Here is a 21,493-nt window from a genome sequence, read left to right as displayed (position 1 = left end):
GGTCCCCAGGACACTGTTTGAAGCTAGAACGATGGCAGGGCCACATAGAAAAAGGGAAATTTCCCGACCGCACGTTAACGCAGCGCAGATCTGCCTCCATTTTGTCGGCCCGTTTCCGGGTTTCTGCGAAGGGACCGATAAAACTGTGTCAGCGGGGAGTATGGCTCTGCTTGCAGGTCGGGAGTGCGGGTAAAGTTTTCCGTAGCTACCCGAAAACTGCTAAAAGTGACTCCTGGACGCTCTCAGCAGTCTGTTTAACGCGCTACGCTTTCGCAAAGAAGCCTAGTTGACATAATTCACAGCCAGCCGGACTGCGCTGACACTGACAGCTGGAAAGTAAACAGCTCGATGCTAACCAGCTAACCGCAGCTAGCATCACTGTAACCGCCACTAGCCGAGCTAGTAAACCGTCGCGAGCAGGCTAACGTTAGCCGGCTAACCTGTGACTGGTGGCGTTAAGTTACATCACCGGGACCTGCCAGCACCGTCCTGCTCCGACCCAGGACTGCCACAGCGACACTCTCCATTCATGTTGTTTAGGAGGACGAGACTCTCCGACCTTCTCTTCTTCGAGCCAGGGTACGTAGACTTGTTGGGATGTTGAAGCTAACTTCACCCCACCTAAGTTCAAGCTAGCTCCAGGTATGTTTGCTCCAGCGGCTCTTTACCTGGGAGCGGCTACACGACCTGCCCAGGCCCGACGGAGCCTGTTCAAACTGACCTCTGTTTTGCATGTTTCCTTTTTTATTTTCTCGCAGGAAACTTCCAGGATTTATGCAACAACATGTATAATTTATGATTTATTTATTTTTTATCACTGCGGGCTTTATAGACTGTTGAATAAGTTAGACGAAGGGGTGTCTTGGTGGTAGGATCTGTCCTAGAAGTTTATGTTGTGGAAGTCTTGTGCTGTCAGTGCCGTAAAAAGCCTAGACACACACACACACACACACACACACACAGCCACAGGCCTTTAGCTCAGTGTATTTCCTTGACCACAAAATCATCTGACTTCCTCGTACAGCCCTCCTCCCTGGTTGTATTTCCCTGTGCGGCGTCACGCAGCTGATGTGGGCAGACTTCTTTCCATTAATTTGCTGTTGACCAACTCTTTGGATGAGCAGCTTTACGGAGACCAAACCTCAGCGATCATGACCTACTTAGGACCTCACTTTGCTTTGATCTTGAAATGGAAAGGATTAGTCAGATTACAGGGGTCAAAGGTCATTTTTTTCTTGTTTGTGTGCACAGATATATATATTCTGTCTAGATAACAGACGGTCATCAGAGGACGAGAAATACGTTTTAATGTCCTTTTTATAGAAGTCATCGTATCATAACATCAAGCAGAGACGTGTGGAAATGTGAATAATGCCACACTATGATACAGACTCATAATATCAGTTCCTCATACGTCCTGTGGATATACACAATGTCATTTTCTCATTCATCTCATGTGGCGTTTTCTTGAATTTTTGTTGCATCATGAAGAAAAACATGGCACGTTTAACATATGACAAACTCTCCGATACTTGACACACGTTCCACATAAAAATGTTTTTGGTTGGAACTAGAAAGGCACTCAGGAGAGCGCATACCTCCGCCAAGGCCCAACAGCCCCCTTTATCCGCATCGAATTGCACTCACTTCTAGTTAGCAGCCACTTGTATTTTTTCATTGAGATCCACGCATTATTGCCTGGGAAATAAATGAAATTATCCAACGCCCTATCTCGGGGCCTCATGTTGTGATGATATAGTGTGAAGTTGATCACATTGGTGACGTCAGATTGCACACTTTTTCTTCCTAGTTTGAAAAAACTGATCTTCTTCTTTGCTTTTGATGTTAAAATAATGAAATTCAACAGTTCAGCATATGAGAACTATCTAATCTCGGCCCTGACATCTCCATTTCATGCAAGTCGCCACTTCGCTCTTCGTCATTGGTTGGAATTGGAGCTAAATCCAATCAATTGATAAATCTATTGACAGAAGATTAATTGGCAACAACTTTGATAATCAGTGATAATCATATGACTCATCGTCAAGTGAAAATGCCAAATAATCACTGGTTCCAGCTTCATAAAGGTCTCGTTTGTAAGAAAGTAGATTTTTGAGTCTCACTGCCAACTCATCAAATACTGACGCTTTAGGATTGTAGGTTGGGTTGGCCGGCGTCCCAGAGCGTCAGTATGTGACGTGGTGGGAACTCTTACAAATCGAACCCTCCAATATATGAGGTGTTGCTACTATTTTGCTGTGTCTGTCAGACACAACAAGCATTTGTACTCTTTTAAATCACTTTTAGATCGATCAATTAATTGAGAAAATTATCAGCAGATAAATCAATTCTGAAAGAAATCAGTGGTGGCAGCCCTAATTGGAAGTGTTTTAATGTGTCGCGCACAAAAAGTTGCGTGGCATTATTATCTGTGTGGTGCTCTTGCAGATGCTAAAGCACAGAAGACAAGTCGTGGATAAACTTAACCAAGTGTTTTGTATTTAAAGTCTTTTATATGGTTCTTTTTTATTCTTTTAAGATGCCCAGTAATCCTTACATCTGTTTATGATTTAGCAAAATACTTGTGTCAGCAAGTCGATTGTTTTTTTGTCAGCAGTAATTCAGAATAGCAGAGTGAAGATATTCCAAAAATAGAAAGTCATGTCGGCCGCCATTTTTAATGTCCATTAATCCATCTAGTGTGTAAGATGTCGTTGAAATGGTAAATTTCCCAGACCAGACACTGATGTCTGAAGTTAGTCAAACTTTATTTTTACTCTTTGACTTCAAAGATTAATTGTTTTTTGATTATGATTATTGGTTAAGCAGTTAATCGTGTAATTGTTGCAGCTGTAATCTAGAAGCAGAGCTGCAGTTTTTATATTTCTTTTGACTTATCTAAACATTTTAACGACATCATTTTATCTGCCTGACTGGTTATTGGTTTACACATCTCAGTTTCGAACACAGTGACGCTGCTGTGTGAGTTGAGTTTTAATAGCGGTCAGATAATTGTTCTGACTAATAGAATAATGACAGCCTTAATGCATTGAAAGCGTGTCATTGACAGTAGCCGCTGTGTGTCTTTGGCTTCAGTCCTTGTTCGCTCAGCAGATCCTGAAACATTTCTTTTTCCACCAGAGCAGAGAGATAACCCCCCCACTCTCAGTTTCTGTGTCTTTCCGTTCAAACCGCGTCACTGACTGACTGGCAAGCTTGCTCGGTGAGATTCCTTTGGTTTCCGTCGGTGAAAACCTGCCCCGACACTCAACCAGGCGGCCTGAGGAATGGAGCGGCGGCAGCAGTGGAGGGTGAGGGTGGGGTGAGGAGCCAACGCCGGCTGCGTGAGCCAACAATGGGCCCAGACAGCTAACTGGTTTGGGGAGATCCAGTGACCTCAGTCATTGTGTGCAGGGCTGACACATTTAGAGCAGTTTCAGGTATGAATAGAGATCATAGGTACGATTGCTACGGACTGAGCAACAGTTAAGACACGCTTGATAAAATGATCCAGTTAGATGTGCGTTTACATGCTCCAAAGCATTTAATCCGAATATAACATTTTATGACATACTCAAAAGTAATTCTGCTCAAAGAAGAAGAAGAAGAAGGTTTTTCCACCTTAATTGAGAATTTAACTTTTAAGATGGACCCTCATTGCTTCCTGGGAACAATATTTACACTGTTCTTTATTATTAAGCAGCAATCTGAACAGATCAAATCAAAAAGGCTGGTAAACATACACCCCTTTCACACTGTGTGAACTGAGTGAATGTGTATTATTATACACGACACCCGGGTGAACCACTGTTTGTACTCAGGCGCTGTGCTACGACGTGTGTTGAAGTTGAGGCTGTTGGCTTCTTATTTGTTAACATCGTTCGGTCGGCGCCGAGTTTGAAAGAGAGACTGAAGTTAAAGATATTAGAAAAGTAACCGTTGTTTGTGGTTTGAGCCGTCAGCCGCCTGATCGGGACTGAGCATGTGCAAGAGGTGAGATTTCTCACTCCTTTCCAACATCAGTTATCAGCTCCAGTCCTTTACACCGCCTGTCTCGATCTGAATAAAAATGTATTCAGATTGGATCGGCCCCCTCTGATTCAGGTGGTTACGTGAACCTTTTTTATTCTGATTCTGATCGGGCTGTTAATGTGATTATCAGTGGAATATTATGGTCCATGTTAACGCAGCTCCTGCCATCCCGTCGTCTCCCTGCTGGTGTGGTTATAAATGTGTTTAAAGCTGAGATTTTAAAACACTCAAGGCAGCGCTTCTTTCCCTTGGCCCTCGTCGTTACATCGAGGATCCTCGTCGAAATGCTCGTCTTCTCACTGATGTATCCCAGGAGCTAATTCAGCAACTGCCTCCTTCTCCCAAGAATGTCGTCTTTGAGAGCATCTTGGGAACAAGTATTTGTTTCCACTGTGAAGCAGCAGAATGAAACGTGTTGGCATCCAGCTCGTCTTCTTGTTTTCTCTTTAACATAGTTTTCATGTGAGCAGAGAAGTCCTGCAGCTAATCCTGGTGATCTCATGTTTTTACATGTCCAGGGTTTGTTCTTCAAATAGGTGGAGTGAGTTTCTTCACCCTAAGCCTCATAAAGCCCTGATGACATTTGGTAAATGAGTAAAGATCACGTTATGACGCCACGTTATTGTATTTAGTCCACAGAGTGTCCACCTTCAGACTCTATCACAGTGATCTATCTATCTTATTTGTGGGATTTGTCGGGAGATCTTCTTTCTGTTTGAGAACCATTCTGACATCTATGACAGTTTTCTGTCAGATTTTTTGACTCTCACCTGAGTCATGCTTCATATTTAATCCTATTACAAATGATATGAATCATCCTGCGTACTGCTACAGTCACGTTAACAGCGGGATGGACTCGTATTGCGTGTTCCCTCGCCTCAGGAGCCAAAATGAAAGCACTTTAATATTATGCTCGACGAAGTAAAGCACTTTCATTCTGCCTCTATAATACAGCTGCTTGTAACTCTTAGTCCTTGTTACTGGAGGCAGGAATGAAGTGGTTCACTACAACAGACTGAGCTCTGCTCTGGATAGAAAAAAGAAGAAAAGAAACCCCCCAAAAACGTTTGACTGGTTAAATTCAAAGACCTTCATTTGCGAGTGAATATTTGTGTTGGTTTTTGTCCGACACGGATCAGTTCGACAGTGTTGTCGTTAGCAGAGTTTTCATCCAAATGAGGGCTGCAGCTAACAGTTATTTTTTCTATATAATCGATTAGTCTTTTGGTTCAGAAAATGGTGAAAAATGTCGATCAGTGCTTCCCAACGACCACGGTGACGTCCTCAAATGTCCTGTTTCGTCCACGACCCGGAGATATTCAATTTACATAGAGGAGGAAACTAGTTGATTAATTGTTGCATCTTTAATCTAAATGTGGCACAAATGGTAATCACATTTTAAACCCATTTTCATCCTCGACTGTAGGAGTTGGATCATCGAGATACAGTAAGCTGTAGGTGGCATTAATTATCCTATCTGGTACCAGTACACCAGAAGGAGAGGGTTAGAGAGAGTGCAGAGAAATTATGTAATTTAAAGAGTTTCCAGTCAAACCTCAAGTGGTGGGAAAAAATTGTACAGTAGAAAACATGATGGGAATTTGTTATTCATGTTTGTTTCTTGTGTTGCTTTTAAAAGGGTTACAGTCTCCTCATCACTCAACAGATCTGATAGTTTCATCTGCTGACTTTTTTGGTCTCCGCTCTACTGGACAGATACATGTTCGTCACGATGAGGCTTAATTCATCAAGTTTGTTTCCAGTGGACTTTGTTGCATTTTACTTTTATCTATACACAATTTTATCCACCTCAGCCAAACGTACAAACCTTTGTGAGATACTTAAAGTGGCGTCTATACTCATAAATGTGCATAAAAACACGGCTTCTTTTTCATGATTTAACACAAACATAGATCTAAATTCTGTTTTTATCGAGAATGTCCTCAGAAAAAAAAAATCAGACTACAACAATCTACAATATAAAAGCTGCGTCTTTTACCACCTCAGTACATAGACATTATAAAACTGAACATAAAGCTGTCTGCAGTGCTTTAAACATGTGTTGTAATCTACAAAAATATTATTTCCACATCTTTAATAAAACAGGTGAATGGAAATGTACCGACTGTCGAGGTCGGAGCTGTGTGAGAATATAACTGGGCCTTTCACTGTCAGCTACGTACTTGCTGCTTAAATTACTTCCCATTTGCATTGTGACGCACAACAGCACTGACGGGATTTACAACTATCCAGTGTGTAAGATAGATATATTCTGTATGACAGCAGCCTACACATCCTCATGATGGGCTGCAGTCGTGGAGAATCGCTTTACATAACTGCTTGTGAGGGTATTTTCTCACACTGTGGTCATTTTTTCACACATTTACACAGAAAGTAGACGGTTATCTAATTGTTTGCACAGCTACACATGTGGTAATTCATGTTTTTCTTCAGCTATGACACATCCTAGAAGAAGCCCACCAGTGTTTGGCTCTTTTTTGGATGTCTACATGTAGTTTTATTTGTAGATTATGACGGATGTTGGTTGTAGAAATTGTGTGATTATGTGCCAGTGCACTGTGCAGATGTTTCCCTGTGAAAAAGGAGATCAATTAAACAAACACACATCCTGGAATAGTTCAAATTTTTACCTTCTTATGCAGCTGCTGATGCCAGAAAGCGCTTCAGTGTTTAGGGTTATAAATTCATTAAAATTCTCATTGTATCCAAGAGAGGAGCTATTTATATTTGCTGACCACAGCAGCGTGTACATTTCATAATTCACATGTGAATGCTTCATCAGCTACGGGGAGTTTTACACCTGACTTCTCCAAAGCAGAGCTCTGTACCTGAGATGCTGAATGTTAAAGATGTTAAAGATGTGTGTGTGAAAGATCATTTTTTTCCAGCTTGATCAGTTGAAATATATCTTTTGGTCTTGCAGGAGTCAGCGTGTGTCGTCCCAGCTGAGACGGTGAAGTCACCGGTCCTTACCCCACACAGAGAGGTGCCAACAGAGGGCCAGGATGCCGATTCCTCCCCCTCCCCCTCCTCCCCCAGGACCCCCGCCTCCCCCCACCTTCAGTGTGGTCAGTGACCGGACTGAACACACACACACATCACACACACATCACACTGCAAAGTTCATCTGCAAGACAGTTAAATCCTGACACAAGTTGAGGTTAGAGACGGGTATCGTTAGGATTATATGTCAGCACTGATACTGATGCTGCTTATTGACACTCTTCAGACAGAGGAGCGCTGCGACGAAGGCTCGCCGCTACACCGCTTTTGTATTTTCACTCTGAACCAAGCAGTGCCGACATTACGCCGCTACAGTGTGTCATTTATGCTACACATCATAACGTTGAGATCTGTGGGGGTTTCTTACCGTGTTTCCACATGTAAACCTAAAAATGTGTCAGCAAACTGTTTATAATTATATGGATGCTGTTATATTGTGTTGTGATTGAGATCCTGACCCACCGTGCACCATGGAAAGTGACAAAGAGAAGTTCTTTGCCCTAAATTGAATCACATAGTCATCGGCAGTAAACGGTGGAGCTGTCTGGCTCTTACCGATGCTACAAATCGGTAGGACAGAAAGGATGACAGCGACTTTTCCACATATAAATTCTCCTCATATGATTTGCCAAAGGCACTGCCTGCTACCACATAACTGTTTTTATGTAGAAATAACAAGTTATAAGAGCTGTCGTCATCTCCAAACTATCATTCAGAATCATTAACACATTAATCCAGATCAGTTTACAGTGAATAAACACCCCCTTCCACTCTTTTAGGTGCGCCTGTGTAATAAAATACAAAAGCCCTGAACTAAATCCTGCATTCAAGATCCCTTAAAGTCTCAGTAGGTAGTGATTTGTTTCCTTTAATACTTGTTCAATTTACCATTCAGCACCTGTAGAAAATTACAGGTGAGCAGCTACCTGCTCTTAGTCTAGATAAAGGGAGAGTAGTGTACAGTCAGTCACAGGAACACGTTTGATTTGGTATTACTTCCTCTACGAGATCCGTATGCAGTCACCTGAAGTGTGGGCTGGTTCCCCTGGTTGTTTCTTACCTGACATGAACATCAGAGAAGGTAAATTATGCTAAAATATGCAGCTTCAGGGACTGAAGTCCAAATCTGCCAAAATCCCAAACCTGCTGTCCAGTAAACCAGCTACTACTGGGTCATGTGACGTTTGTTTATGAGCTGTGGTTCTCTTTGAAGTGTGCAGTGTGAACCCAAACAAACCCAAAGTCCACAAACCCTCCACTGCGGTTCAGACCAGAGGAACTGACGGTCTGATTACATATTTGTTAACTTCCTCCACAGGCGAACACGACTCCTCCCAAACTGAGCTCGTCCGAGACGAAAGGCAGAGGAGCGCTGCTGTCGGACATCAGTAAAGGCACCAGGCTAAAGAAGGTCGGCGTGGTCAATGACCGGAGCGCTCCGATTATAGAGAGTGAGTCTCACACACGCACACACACACACACACACGCACACGCACGCACGCACACACACACACCCTGAACTGATGTGTAACAGGGAGCTTATTCAGAATCAACCCAGATGTGTCCGTCACAGCAGTTAGTCAATGTGTTTATGAGATGAGGGATTGTGAAAAGAACAATTCTACAAATTAAATTAAAGTAGAATGGCACGCAGTAGAGTGCATACCTCCACCAAGCTCCAGCAACCAATCCTAATCCAATATCAGATTAAATTTATTTAAACCCACTTGATATTTTACTCACTTATAGATACTAGCCACCTCAATACGGCTGATTTCTATTTGTTTTTCAGAAGATAACACTTCATTGATCCCTCACCCAGGAAATTCACGTTATAGCATATAGATATATAGATATAGATATAGATATATATATGTACATACATATATACATTATCACCTTTCAAACATGAATATGACCAAAGTGGACAGTTGCACTTGGAATTGTGATACACAGATAGTACGTAGTAAACTACTGAAATAAAATCGTTCAGTCATTATCTACTCGCCCTCATGTGGATGAAAGTATATATTTCTGGAGCTTCGCAGCAAAACAGTGTTGCAGCAATCTCCTAAACAACTGAAGTAGCTGGAGACTATTATTCTAAAAACTGTTCAAGAAGCAATTTCAAGATATGGAGGTCTTCATCAAAAGGCTTGAAAATATTCAATTTTCTCACCTAAACATTCACACACATTTTATTTTATTGAGCTGTGAGCTGTGGTGTTGCTCGCACTCTGTGTCTGAGGAATCAAAGAGGAAGTAGGAATATTTGCATGAAAAGGAGGAACTAATTTCACACACCGCTTTTCCAACAAGGTTCCCACAAGATTCCTACTTGATAAAGATTGAACCCAGATTTACATTTTTGCTCGTAAATGGGTGTTCCTCCCTGTTTCTGCACGCCTACCCACCCATCATGATGTTGAATAACTCCACTCTCCTGTCAGATATTTGAATATTAAAATGTATTTCTTGTTTTGTTTTCATATCCGTCTATATTTACGTGATTGTCATCTTTCCACCAGAATCAGGAGGAGGTGGCGGTGGAGGAGGTGGCGGTGGAGGAGGCGGTGGTGGTTTTGGAGGCGGAGGACCAATGGGAATGGGAGGCCTTTTCCAAGGAGGTGTGCCAAAGTTACGCCCAGTTGGAGGTAAAATCTCTTTTGATTTATGTACTTCTAATGTGATTATTTATATTTGTAGGTGTTGCGTGATCTCTGTAAGGCTGCATCATGTTGTGTCCTTATCGTTTGTGTAAATAAATAAACCAGTCCAAGTCCACCTCTGAAGGAAGTGAGCTGATGACATATTGCATCAGCAATCAATAATCTGTCCGTAGTTTATTCAGTAACAAGTGAACACAAACAGTATCTGCACACACAGAAGATAAACTGAGATAGTAGGAGAAGAAAGCTCGTACTATCCTCGAGCTTTTACTTTTATTTCTGTTTCACACAGAAGGTTTTATAGATCACAGATTCATCCACAGTGACTCAGCACAGAAGGTTTGGATAAGAACATGGTTATTTCCAGCTTAATGGACGCTACACTTATCTCTGACAGAGCAGACATACTTGTGGTCGGAGCTGAAGCAGCGAGGAACGCGGGGTCTGAATTATGAATGAAAGGCTAGAATGTGCTTGTTTTATAGGGATCAAATATTAATAGTTAGAATCTGTGTGGTGCAAATGCAGAACAGAAGGACTGTGACCTCTGACCTCCTTACTACAGATAGAAGAAGCGAACTGCTGAGAATATTTTATGATCTGGTTTTTTATATCTACAGAGGAACAAGCGCCTTGTTGCAGCGCCGTATTTCTATAATAGCCCAGGACAGACAAACCAAACGCTGACTCTGGAGAGGGACTTTCTCTTTCCTCATGTTTTTAGGGGCCACTGTAGGGGAGGTTGAGACGAGGGATGCTCAGTTGGTTGGAGGCTGCAGCCTCAACGCTAGATGCTACTAAATTCTACACACTGGACCTTTTTAGAGGAAACTTTTGGTTGAACAGACGTCACCTTTATCTGTTTGAAATTGCGATCCGTTAATTTCACCTTTAGGCCAAATGATTAATCAAGAGAATAATCAGCAGATTGATTGATTATCACATGAATCGTTAGTTGCAGTGACTCCTCGTAGGTGATTAATAGTTTTTAACGTCATGTTTGACATGTTAAAAGGGTTTTTTTCCTCCTGTGATGCTAAAACACCACCTTTCTGTCGTCCACCCAGATGGTTCAGCCGGTGGTTCGGTGGGCAGATCTGCCCTGCGGCCCCCAGGGTCCCGGCCAGCGGCCCCTCGCCCCCCCACAGGTCGCTCCAGCTCACCCTCCCCACCCAACAAGCCGTCTCCATCAGAGCAGCAGCGCTCCCACCGCCCGTCGCTCCCTGACATCTCCCGCCCCAGCAGCAGCTCCTCCACAGGCAGCGGGATGAAGCACAGCACCTCCGCCCCGCCTCCTCCTCCACCCTTCAACAGAGGCGGCCGTGGCAACGCTCCCCCTACCCCCAATCAGAAAGCATCTTCCTCATCCTCCTCTCACAGCAGAGAGAAGCCCCTCCCACCAACCCCCAACAGAGGCCACGCCCCTCACAGCTCTGTGAGGCCGCCATCATCTTCCAGCAGACCGCCAACGGGAGGGTCCTCAGCTCCTCCACCTCCCCCGCCCTACAGACCACACACATCGGGCGGCATGTCCAACGGGCCGTCCCACGTAGACGGGGGCGGGGCTCCGGAGCTACCACAGCGGCACAACTCCCTGCACAAAAAACACTCATCTGGAGGCGGCAGCCAAGGACGCAGCCATGCTCCACCCCCGCCCCCTTCACCGTCTCCATCCTCCCAGCAGGGCAGCAGACCACCACCACCAGCCAGAGAGCCACCTGGACGCAGAGCAGGTAAAACCTTCTGCACTGAAAACACACAACTGTCAGGACTCAACAGCTCGACTTTATCTGTCAGTTTCCTCCAGTATCAGTCAGTATAAGTGAGCTAACGCTGAGCTAACGCTGAGCTAACGCTGAGCTAGCTGTGTTTTCTTAGGACACAGGGGAGAAAATACTGAGCTAGAATTTAAATCGCGACACTCCTCCTGATCAGCCACGTGTTAAATGTTTGCTACGTCAGAACTAAGGTCAAAAATAGGAGATTCTCACAGTACGAGAACCATCTCAGACAATATTACAGTACGCTGAATGACAGAATGACCACTGTCATTATTGTCAGTTACAGTGACAGTTAAAGGAATGAAACAGAAGCTTTTTCGATGAACAAACACTTTATAAAAACTTGAAATATGTTAAATAATACTGATACGTTATAATTTAATACCATAAATAAGCAAATGTACACAGTTTACCTTGAAACTGGTATATCGCTGCACCTATAGTCTCCCGTTTAGCACATACATTTCAGAGACAACTCATTTTAATTATTGATATAACTCGAAGATTAACGATCATTTTTTCCAGTTCTCTTTCCTGTCTTTTCCTCTTATCTCTTTACTGTCTACTCTCGAAAAAAGACATAAAATTCCCAGAAAAACACGACAAAAATATAATTCTTCATTGACCGACGAATCCACCTTTTCACTATTTCTGGTTTTAAGGTTTTACTGTATGTAAACTTGAGTGTGAGGACTCAGTCGCGGTGATGAAGACGACATCAGTCTTCTTTGTCCGATGGAGGAATGTTCATTCTGAGGCCAAAGCAAGTTTTGACTCGTTATCTCTGAACTTTAAAAGTTCAACGCAGCCTTAAAGCCCCAAACTGCTGAGACATTTCCTCCACCTGATCAGATCGACTGTAGAGCAGAGGGCTGGTTTTTCTTTGGCTCTGACTGTTACATCCAAGTCTCCACAGACACTGAACATGCTGTAGTTTTATATTTCCTATGATATCTACAGCTGCTTCTGTGTTTTGGGAAATTACTTTTTCCACTTTGGATCTGCAGTTTGGGAAATTACAGTATTTCAACACGTGGAGGAGCAGATTTGCTCTCCGTTGGCATGCGTGTTGCGACTTGATAGATGCTATGTGGATGATAACACACATTAGATGCCTTCGTATTGTTCAAGTATGTAAACTCAGAGGTCACAGAACGTGTCAGTGTCGATGTAGAAGAAAAATGAGACGCTGGAGGATTTCAGACACCTTCGCCCACAAAACAGATTGTAAACTTTTGTGTCCTCCCCGGAGACGATTTATGGCTCACTGGAAACGTATTCATAATTTGGCTTCAGAGTAAACATACAAAACAGGAAGGCACTTGTTAGCTGGAGCCCTGCGTGGCGATTGGACGACGGAGCGACTCGCCACGAGGCGTCCTGGTTTCTCTGCATTCCTGAAGCTCTGTGGAATATTCCTGCATTCCTCTTCACTTTCACTCTCTGTTTCTTCTCTGCTTTTACAAGACGACGTGTGTTTTCTTTTATTCCTCCTGCTCTCTGCTCCTTATTTTACCATTCTTTCATTTCCTGAGTTTTAGAAGTAAACATAGGAGCCAAATTATGTCTTTTAAAAAGGCTGTACAGCAGCTGCAGTGATCATTGTTTGTCAGCATTTAAAGGGTTATTTTGTTGGTTCTGTAGGCGCTGACATGATTAGTCAATTGAAAACAAATTTCTTATTAGATTGCATTAATCTTTCCGTCATTTTAAAAACAAAAAGTTCAAAACATACTCTGGTTTCAGCTCCTTAGATGTGATGAGCTGCTGCTTTTCTCTGTTTTAAACATTTTAAAATTAAATATGTTTGAGTTGGAGACCGAAAATAAGACATTTGAAGACGTCAATCTGGGCTCGAGGAAATTGTGAACCACTGTTCGATAAATAAATAAATGTCCATATTAATTGATTATGGAAATAATAGTTGCAGTCCCACGTGTGAGCCCACTCTTTTAAATTATAACATAACAATTTGTCACCATTGTGAACTATTGTAGTTTGCAATAAATATTTTGCAACGGTTCAGAGAGGAGGGAAAAGTCTGAGTTTTTATCAAACCAAATCTTGTTGGAGCTGTGAAATATTTATTGATCCATTTTAGCTCACTACATCTTGTCTTACCCTCAGGTGTGTATAAACTACAGGTTAGAAGAAATCCTCAGTCATCTTATCAGTATTGGCCTTGAAGCAGGAAATCAATCCTGTGTATCCTTAATTTTAAAACTAATAATACAAATAACTAAATGTTTATCTTATATTTTAGACTGATTTCCTTCCTCCCTGATGAATATGTTGATTGTCAGCAGTGAGTATTTTCACAACTTCTTTGTGGTGCATTCAAAAACACTGCATGATCCAGGAATTGAGAATTAAAACTGTTTGTAGAGATTCAAACAGATGAAAATTCAAATCGGCGAGAAGAAGAATAATGTGAACGTAAAGAAAGAAAGAAAGTTGCCTTTAGAGAACTGCTGGTCAAATCTCAGATGTTGGCGCCTCCTCGAATCCGAACATGACTACAAATAAAAATAAAATGGCTCTAGACAGCGCGTCCTTAGTAGGTCTCTGGAAGCCCCAAAATCCTAAACTGATGTGAATAAACATTATTTACACCCTTTAAAAGTCAAAATCTTCACGTTAGCTTGTTTTGAGTGAACTGTTCCTTTAAGGCACATCACGACACCTGCTGTCAGTGAGCTTCATGGACCCTGTTGACCCAGACAACAAAATAAACAAACTTTTGGCACCAACATCCATTTAAATCTTTATGAAAGAGCAGTTTTGGTTACTGTGGATAGTAACATCATTCATGCCATCCTGACCGTGTGTGTCTGTGTGTGTCTGTGTGTCTGTGTGTGTGTGTGTGTGTTATCCACACAGCTCCCCAGGTGCCCCCTCTCGGGTCTCGTAACGGCGGTCGAGACGCTCCTCCTCCCCCGCCACCGTACCGCATCCACAGCTCTGCGTCTTCAGAGCCCCACAGCCGAGTGGGCAAGCCGCCTCCGCCTCCCTCCTCTTCCTCCGTCACATCATCCTCCTCCTCCTCCTCCCGAACCCCGGCTGGACCCCCTCCACCGCCCCCGCCCATCCGGAACGGCCACTCCTCCATCTCCTCCTCCAAGTCCATCATAGGTGAGTCAGGACGGACCGCTTCAGCACCATCACGCTCCTCCTCCTCCTCCTCCTCCTCATTCATGATTTCAGCTGCATCCACCAGTCTTATGGTATGATTTAGGAGCTGTGGGTGGTGGATTGCTGAGTAGTTTCCTTCTGCAGTTTCCAGGGGTTTGCAGCCAATTACAAAAAGAAAAATTAGAAATCATGATTTGGTTTTTAAGAAAGTGAAAACCACAGAAAATGAACTGATGTAGAGCAAGAGAAGGTGTAGATGGAGGCGTACAAGAGGTCACTGGATCAGTAAACTTAACATCCCACGATGCAATGTTTTATGTCTTGTTACGTTTGTCTACATCTTCTTCCTAAAGGGGAATATTTAACTCTACTGGACTTCCGTACAGTCGGCTCACAGGAGAGATTTAAAAAATAATGAGACAAAATGGAGGCAGAGAGTTTTCAGTCTCGCGTCACAGGATCTTAAATCACAGCCGTTATAAGACCCCTCCTGCCTCCCACTTCTTTAACCCCGACACCTTCAGTTTGTCATGTAGACTCTCTATTAAGCACGTTTTGAGATTGTTTTTAAAAACTCCTCCAGGACCACGGAGGTTTCGATACGTCTGTTTTCCTGCTGTGTCGTCGTCCTTGTTTTGAATAAACTGAACGTTATGCGTAAAATCTTTCAGCGACTCTTCAATATCCTGAAATATCTTTCTGCTGTCCTGCAGCCAGACTTCTTTCCACTCTTCAGCACTTTGCACGTGCCACGAAAGAAATCTGGCAGAATAAGATTTTAAATGTGAGGAGACGTAGGGAAAATAAAACCACCCGAATCGTTGGTACTCCTGTAAAATGAAGGGTTACGACTGGCTGCTGTTTTCTGCATGAAATGAGCTGCTGCGACTCGTAACGCTTTACTTCTCTACAAACCACTAACTCTTCTTTTCTTAAGGATCCAGTCATTCTGTTGACTTTAACTTCTTTTATCTGTGTGTGTGTGTGTGTGTGTGTGTGTGATCCTCAGTCACAGGAGTTGTTAGCATGGTTTTGTTTTCTGATCTTGATGTGATGGTGAATGACCGTCGATAGTCAAATATTCCACTGCAGCCATGCAAATGAGCCTTTTCTCTCTTCAGGGCTGGTTCCTGGATTACTGTCAGAGCTCAGGTGGTTCATGTTCAGGCAGAAAACACGCAGTCACACAGGGCTGTCACAGTGATGTGCTGATTGTTTATGTTGAATGTTGAGTGAAAACAACTTTCTGATGTCTGAGTTTAAAGGTGTTTCAGGTGTAACTTGATGTATGTGCACTATTTAAAAAGCTTCCTTTCTTTGTATTTTTTCTCCCCTCAGATGATTTTGAATCCAAGTTCAACTTCCACCCGATCGAGGACCTTCCACCTCCAGAGGAGTACAGGCATTTCAACAAGGTCTACCCCAGCAAAACCAACAAGGGTACGAGATCATTTAAACAGCACAGAGGAGACGATACTCAAACTGTTCACACGTGTCAGTAGATTAATCTTTTCATTGTCCTGGCTGCTTATGTGTACGTATTTAACTCTCCATCTTTATTTTGTGGTAGTTGTGAGTAATTAAATCAGTTTTTTGGGGATATATAATGAACTGAACTTCAATTTGAAGCTGTGTATCAGGACGAAGTTTAGTTTCATGAGCTGAGCCCATGTAGTAATCTCCTTTATACAATCATTCAAGCACTCGGAAAAAGTTCCTTTAGTTTCAGATTTTCACACTCCTATCAGACACTTTGTTACTTATTGCTAGTGTTTCGTCTGCCTTGGCGTCACAGCAGCCGTGTGGGATTTACAGCCTGTTTTGCAGAGTTAATCATTTCTACCAGTGTGTTGTAAAGAAGAAGAACTGACCTGTAGTGACCCCTGTCTCTCCCTCTGCCCCTCAGCCATGAGAGGAGCTCCCCCAGCCCCTCCAGTGGGCAGGTGAACAGACCTCAGCTCGGGACTTGAACTCTCAGTCGGCCGACTGGACGGACGGTCGGGACAGGACGGGGCGCGGGAGTGGTGAAGAAGCACTCGAATCACAAACACACTACGACACACACCCACACACAGAAACACGTTAACACTAAACCACCAGCTGGAAGCACAGTGGCGAAAGTAAAAACACTACGTTTGACACTACTCAGCGGTCACCTTCTGTCTTTGCACAAGAGAACAAAAACCACTCAGAGGCGAGAAAACAGACTCGACCTTTGTGACCGAGACACCTCGACTTCTCCTCTGCTGACTGGACGTAGAGGCTTCTGTTTGACACGACATATCAGGACCAAACACTTCCTAACCTATGCATTCCATCTGTTGTTTTTAATGCATATTCATGATGATGATGATGGTGATTTTTTTTATTTTTTTTTTCTGAAAAAAATCTTTGATTTTTGTTTTGATTTCATTATTTTGGTGTCAGCATAGAATTGTGGGGGAGAATTTAACACTACGAACGGAAACTGACGATGAATTTATGTTCCCAGCAGATGAGTTACGCTTCCCACTGAGAATGCCATGAATGTGGGGCTTATTGACGGTTGTTGTTGTTTTGTTTTTTTTTCTTTTTTGGTTAGTTTTTGTCTTAAACAGCCATTCCAGCAGTGCCAGGTGAAGGTGCGTTTGAATCAAATCTCAGTCAGTGTGCCAAAAGCGGGTGGAGTCAGATGAACTGCACAGAGTGAGGACGGCTTCCATACACATTCTTTATAAAACTGACTGGAGAGCTGCCAAGTAATGACAGAAGCCTCGCCTGGCTGTTTATTTCTACAGTTGGAGTGGGACAGTTTCCTGCTTCTTCTCCTCTGTTTTTTAACACCCTTCTTTCCTTTACTTGGGGGTGCTTATATTTCCATCTTCAGGTAATGTTGCACGGCAGCTTAAAGGGAAAAGTTCACCCAAAAGTGAAAATCCAGTCCTCATCTCCTCCCTCCATGTTGATATAAAGTCAGGTGAAGTCTTGTAGTCCACAAGACATTTCTGGAGCTTCACAGCAAAACAGAAAACCCCAAATTCAAGTCTTAGGAAGCCCCTAGATCGTAAACTCATTTTAAAAAATGTCATTTTCTCTCGACGTGGGGTCGAGCTTGTGAACCCACGTCAGACGCTTTAAGCTGTAGGGTGTAAATAGCGACTTGGATAACACACCGGATGAGCTATGAGCAGCCATTTTATGTTTCTAGTCGATTATCTCCCAGCTCCAGAAAAGTTTCGTGGACTACAAAACTTCACCTGACTTTACATCAGCACGCGGGTGTGTACATAATGACTGAATTTACATTTTTGGGTGCACTTTTCCTTTAACTGCTAAACCGAGACACTGTGCATGATGCTTGTTTATGCACTTGAGATCAGGATTACATTCATGTCGATGTGACAAAAATCCAGAAAAAACAAAGAGGGTTCGTCCCTCATCGTTCCCTGATGTGTCTGACAAACTGTAGTTCACACCGCCAGCGTCTTCCCTCCGCGGGGGCCGACACTGAATCACGATTTGCTCACTGGACCAAGTGTTTGACTTGGCTACAGGTTTGCAGTGCAGAGTTGTGGAGGTGTTTATAAGGGATCATTTATCAACTCTCTGTCCGGGGAAGTCGGTCTGAAAGCTCAACTCTGTTCTGAATCCATCATCTTACTTTTGCTGCTGGTGGACGTTTTGTTTTTGGTTTTTTTTTTAGAGAAGGACTGTACGGCCAGAGAGAGACGGTGTAATGTTTAATTGCTATGCAAAGGAGCAGTTTGTACAGATTGTAGTTGGTAGCAGCTAACCAAAAAAAGAAAAGAAAAAAAAAAGAAACACTTAAGTGCCAGAGAACTGTTGAAGCAGATGGAGGATCTTTACTACACTTTTCTTTAAGCTTGACTTTAAAAACACTAATTATATCACAGTCAAACTAAGATGCCATGCAGGACGAATGAACAAAAAGACGTTCAGGTCGGACTCTTCATTTCTCAGTGATGCAGCGCCTCCTGCTGGTCCTTGCCTTACACAAATCGGTTGTCACCCTCATCGGTACCAGTGCTCTTTACTTTCTGTTTTTTTTTAAGGTGGGTAAGATGATGACAACAAAGTAAATAAGAAACGAGTTTATTTGAAAATGCAATAAATATTGTATATTTACATTAAGGAATATGGTAATCATAGTTAATGATCTATTTTTATGTTGTAAAAAGCTTGTAATATAGGAAAGAGAAATGATTATAACGATGTTCCAGTCGGTGAGCTTTGGTCTGATAGAGCGGACTCTCTGTAGCACTTCTCTGGATGTTTGGCCAAAAGGGTGAACGAGCTGAATGGATGTGTGAGGATTTACCAACGAGCCAACATTTTTGGGGATCCTGTTTCTAAAGATCGGGGGCTGTAGTGACGGTGGGTCTGAAAGGCTGACGACAGCGACGACACACAAAAACAACAACAACAACAACAAGAAATGGACCGACACTTCCATACTCACCTCTTCACACAGGCGACCCGACACGTTCGTCTCCTCCTGTTCTCACCTCAAACCCTGTGGTCATTTCATGTTAATCAACCATGTTTTTATCATTTGAAATAATTTCAAATAAATATGGGGAAAAAGGGTACCTGATGCACCGTGTCTTTGTTCTCTCTGTCTGTTTCCTGTGTTTTTAATGAGTCTGCAGTGGTCAGGAAAAAAAGCATTTAAACCCTAAAACAGGTGAGATATAAAGAAATATTTCCTCCTTCATGAAGGTATGAGACTTGTCACAAAAAGGCCTTGTGGGGTCCATGGAGGTCTGATAAGACGGGAGAGATGGTGTGTACCCGCACATTTTGATGGTCAGGGGTACAACGACAATATCAGAAACTGTTCAGGTGAATAGTTAATGGTGTATTCAAAAAGCGTAGTAAAAGTTATTGTGCGACTCCAAAACAACTGTGTAAGATGAAGTACAAGCAGAGTGCAGCACGCCAAAAAATAAAACTTGCTTTCAGAAATTTCTTGAATATTTAAACAAAAACTAAATTGAAATCTTGTGAACACGATGTGTATTGACGCCCTTCTACGATGCTATAAATTCTCATATCTTTAGTCCCATTTTCATGTTGTTTTCAGTTGTAAATTAGTCGCACTGTTTCATTTTACTTAATAATGACAATATAATAATGTATTTAATACTAAAAGATCCATTTTTAAATATGTGTAAAATTATGCACAGGAGATCCAGAATGATGCCATTATGGCGTCTTCGGGTTAAAAACCGTTTCTAGGTCAACTATATGTAATCAGTGAAGGAATGTAACTAAGTACATTTACTCAATGTTGTACTTTTTACTGCAACATATAGAAAAAGAAATAACAGCGTCAGACATCGGAACCTGAAGAAAATGAATGAAGGAACCGTAGATTTACATAAGCACGAGATAGCAGGTGCAAAGATGGCGGCCATTCAAACCGACGAGAACAAACGCCCAAAAAGTTTTCTGGCTTCCGCGTTCACTTCCTGGTTATCGAACATGCGCAGTAGAGTTTCTCCCGCTGGCCCCCGCCCTGGACTTTAACATTGTGATGACGTCACGGATTTTTAAACCGCTTTTTCTCAGCTTGAGGAAAGTTTTTTTTTGTTTTTTTTGTTTTTTTTTTAAATATAAAACCTACATGGATGAAAAATTCACAATACAAACAGTCATAATTGAATTGATTGTGTCCTGTCAACAGTTTTGCTGACGTCTCTTTTATAATGGCGGTCTATGGGCGAAACGCTGTTTGGACCCGCGGGGGAAAACTTTCAGCTGCAATACCGCGAGTGGCCACCAGGTCAGAGAGGAGGCACAGCGGAGCGGCTCCCTCAACATGTGATCACTGGTTACATTTATCCCGCCAAAAACTACTCTATTGAAACTCCCGCGGTTGTCCTCCGCCACTGAGAGCTGCCGGAGCCCCGAAAACCGCGGGAAAAAGTGCAGAAGGGGTGGAGCACGTGACCCGGATGTTGCGGTCGAGTTTGACTCTCATCCTTTGACAGAAAGTTAGACTCTGCACGAGGACTCATCCAGAGTGTCACTCCAGGTAAAAAAAAAAAATCTGACTTAATGCTATAAAACTGAGTGTCTGGTAGATTTTAACAAATGTGTAGTTAAATATTAATGTAGAGGATAATGCAGCTCGTTTGACCCGATTGTTTTATATAGTAAATATAAATATGTGCTTCATATTAATTAATTCTGTTCATCATGTGCTTTGAGTGGATACAACTTAATTTCCTTGCATTGCACTGACTCAGATCCAGTGTATTAAGTCTAATGCAGTCTAACGTAGACCTGCATGGTCTAACTTTTTGTAATGATGCTGAACTATATTGCATTGAACGACTCTGTGCTTAGTGTTTTTTTAAATTTGTATTTTATCTATATTATTGTTGAATTTGTTTAGAAAAGTGCTTTATAAATAAAGTTTTACTTACTTACATTACACAGGGGGTTTATTTAAAATAGTCTCAAAATGACCAAACAGTTGATTCAAGACCTTTAAAAGTTTTATCAACTTGCATTTTTGCAGAATTATTACAGGACTGTTGTGAATGCGTTAGCTTTGTATGTATTAAGGAAATAGAACGAAAAATAAATAAGAAAAAATAAAATAAAAACAGCCGGAGTTGACGTTACAGTGACGGACCGTACCATTCTGACAATAAGTAGGGGTGTGGCGGTGAATTCACCAAGCGAAGTGCGTCATAATAATAACATGTAATCATTAGTCATTGATGTACTGTTATGTAAGCAGCGGGAACGGGACTGAGTCTTAATGTATGTTACTCGTGCTGTTTTGGGGGCAGCTGTGGACCTTTAAATAATACCCGCTGGGAGCGTCATGGTGTATACCACTCG

General features: G+C 42.5%; 1 protein-coding gene across 1 annotated transcript; it reads left to right on the top strand.

Moving 5' to 3' along the window:
* The first annotated feature begins 127 nt into the window (after positions 1-127).
* Positions 128-18,769, top strand: wipf2a (WAS/WASL interacting protein family, member 2a). The gene is made up of 8 exons (XM_073462815.1): positions 128-579; positions 6,977-7,121; positions 8,375-8,507; positions 9,585-9,710; positions 10,793-11,458; positions 14,387-14,638; positions 15,977-16,078; positions 16,545-18,769. Exons 2-8 carry the CDS (start codon positions 7,059-7,061, stop codon positions 16,583-16,585), a joined length of 1,383 nt encoding a protein of 460 aa, XP_073318916.1. The 5' UTR covers positions 128-579; positions 6,977-7,058; the 3' UTR covers positions 16,586-18,769.
* The last annotated feature ends 2,724 nt before the right edge of the window (positions 18,770-21,493 follow it).

The sequence above is a fragment of the Pagrus major genome, chromosome 1 (genome assembly GCF_040436345.1).
Source record: "Pagrus major chromosome 1, Pma_NU_1.0".
NCBI lineage: Eukaryota > Metazoa > Chordata > Actinopteri > Spariformes > Sparidae > Pagrus > Pagrus major.
The sequence above is the reverse complement of the archived record's forward strand: the minus strand, read 5'-3'. Positions and strand labels throughout refer to the sequence as shown.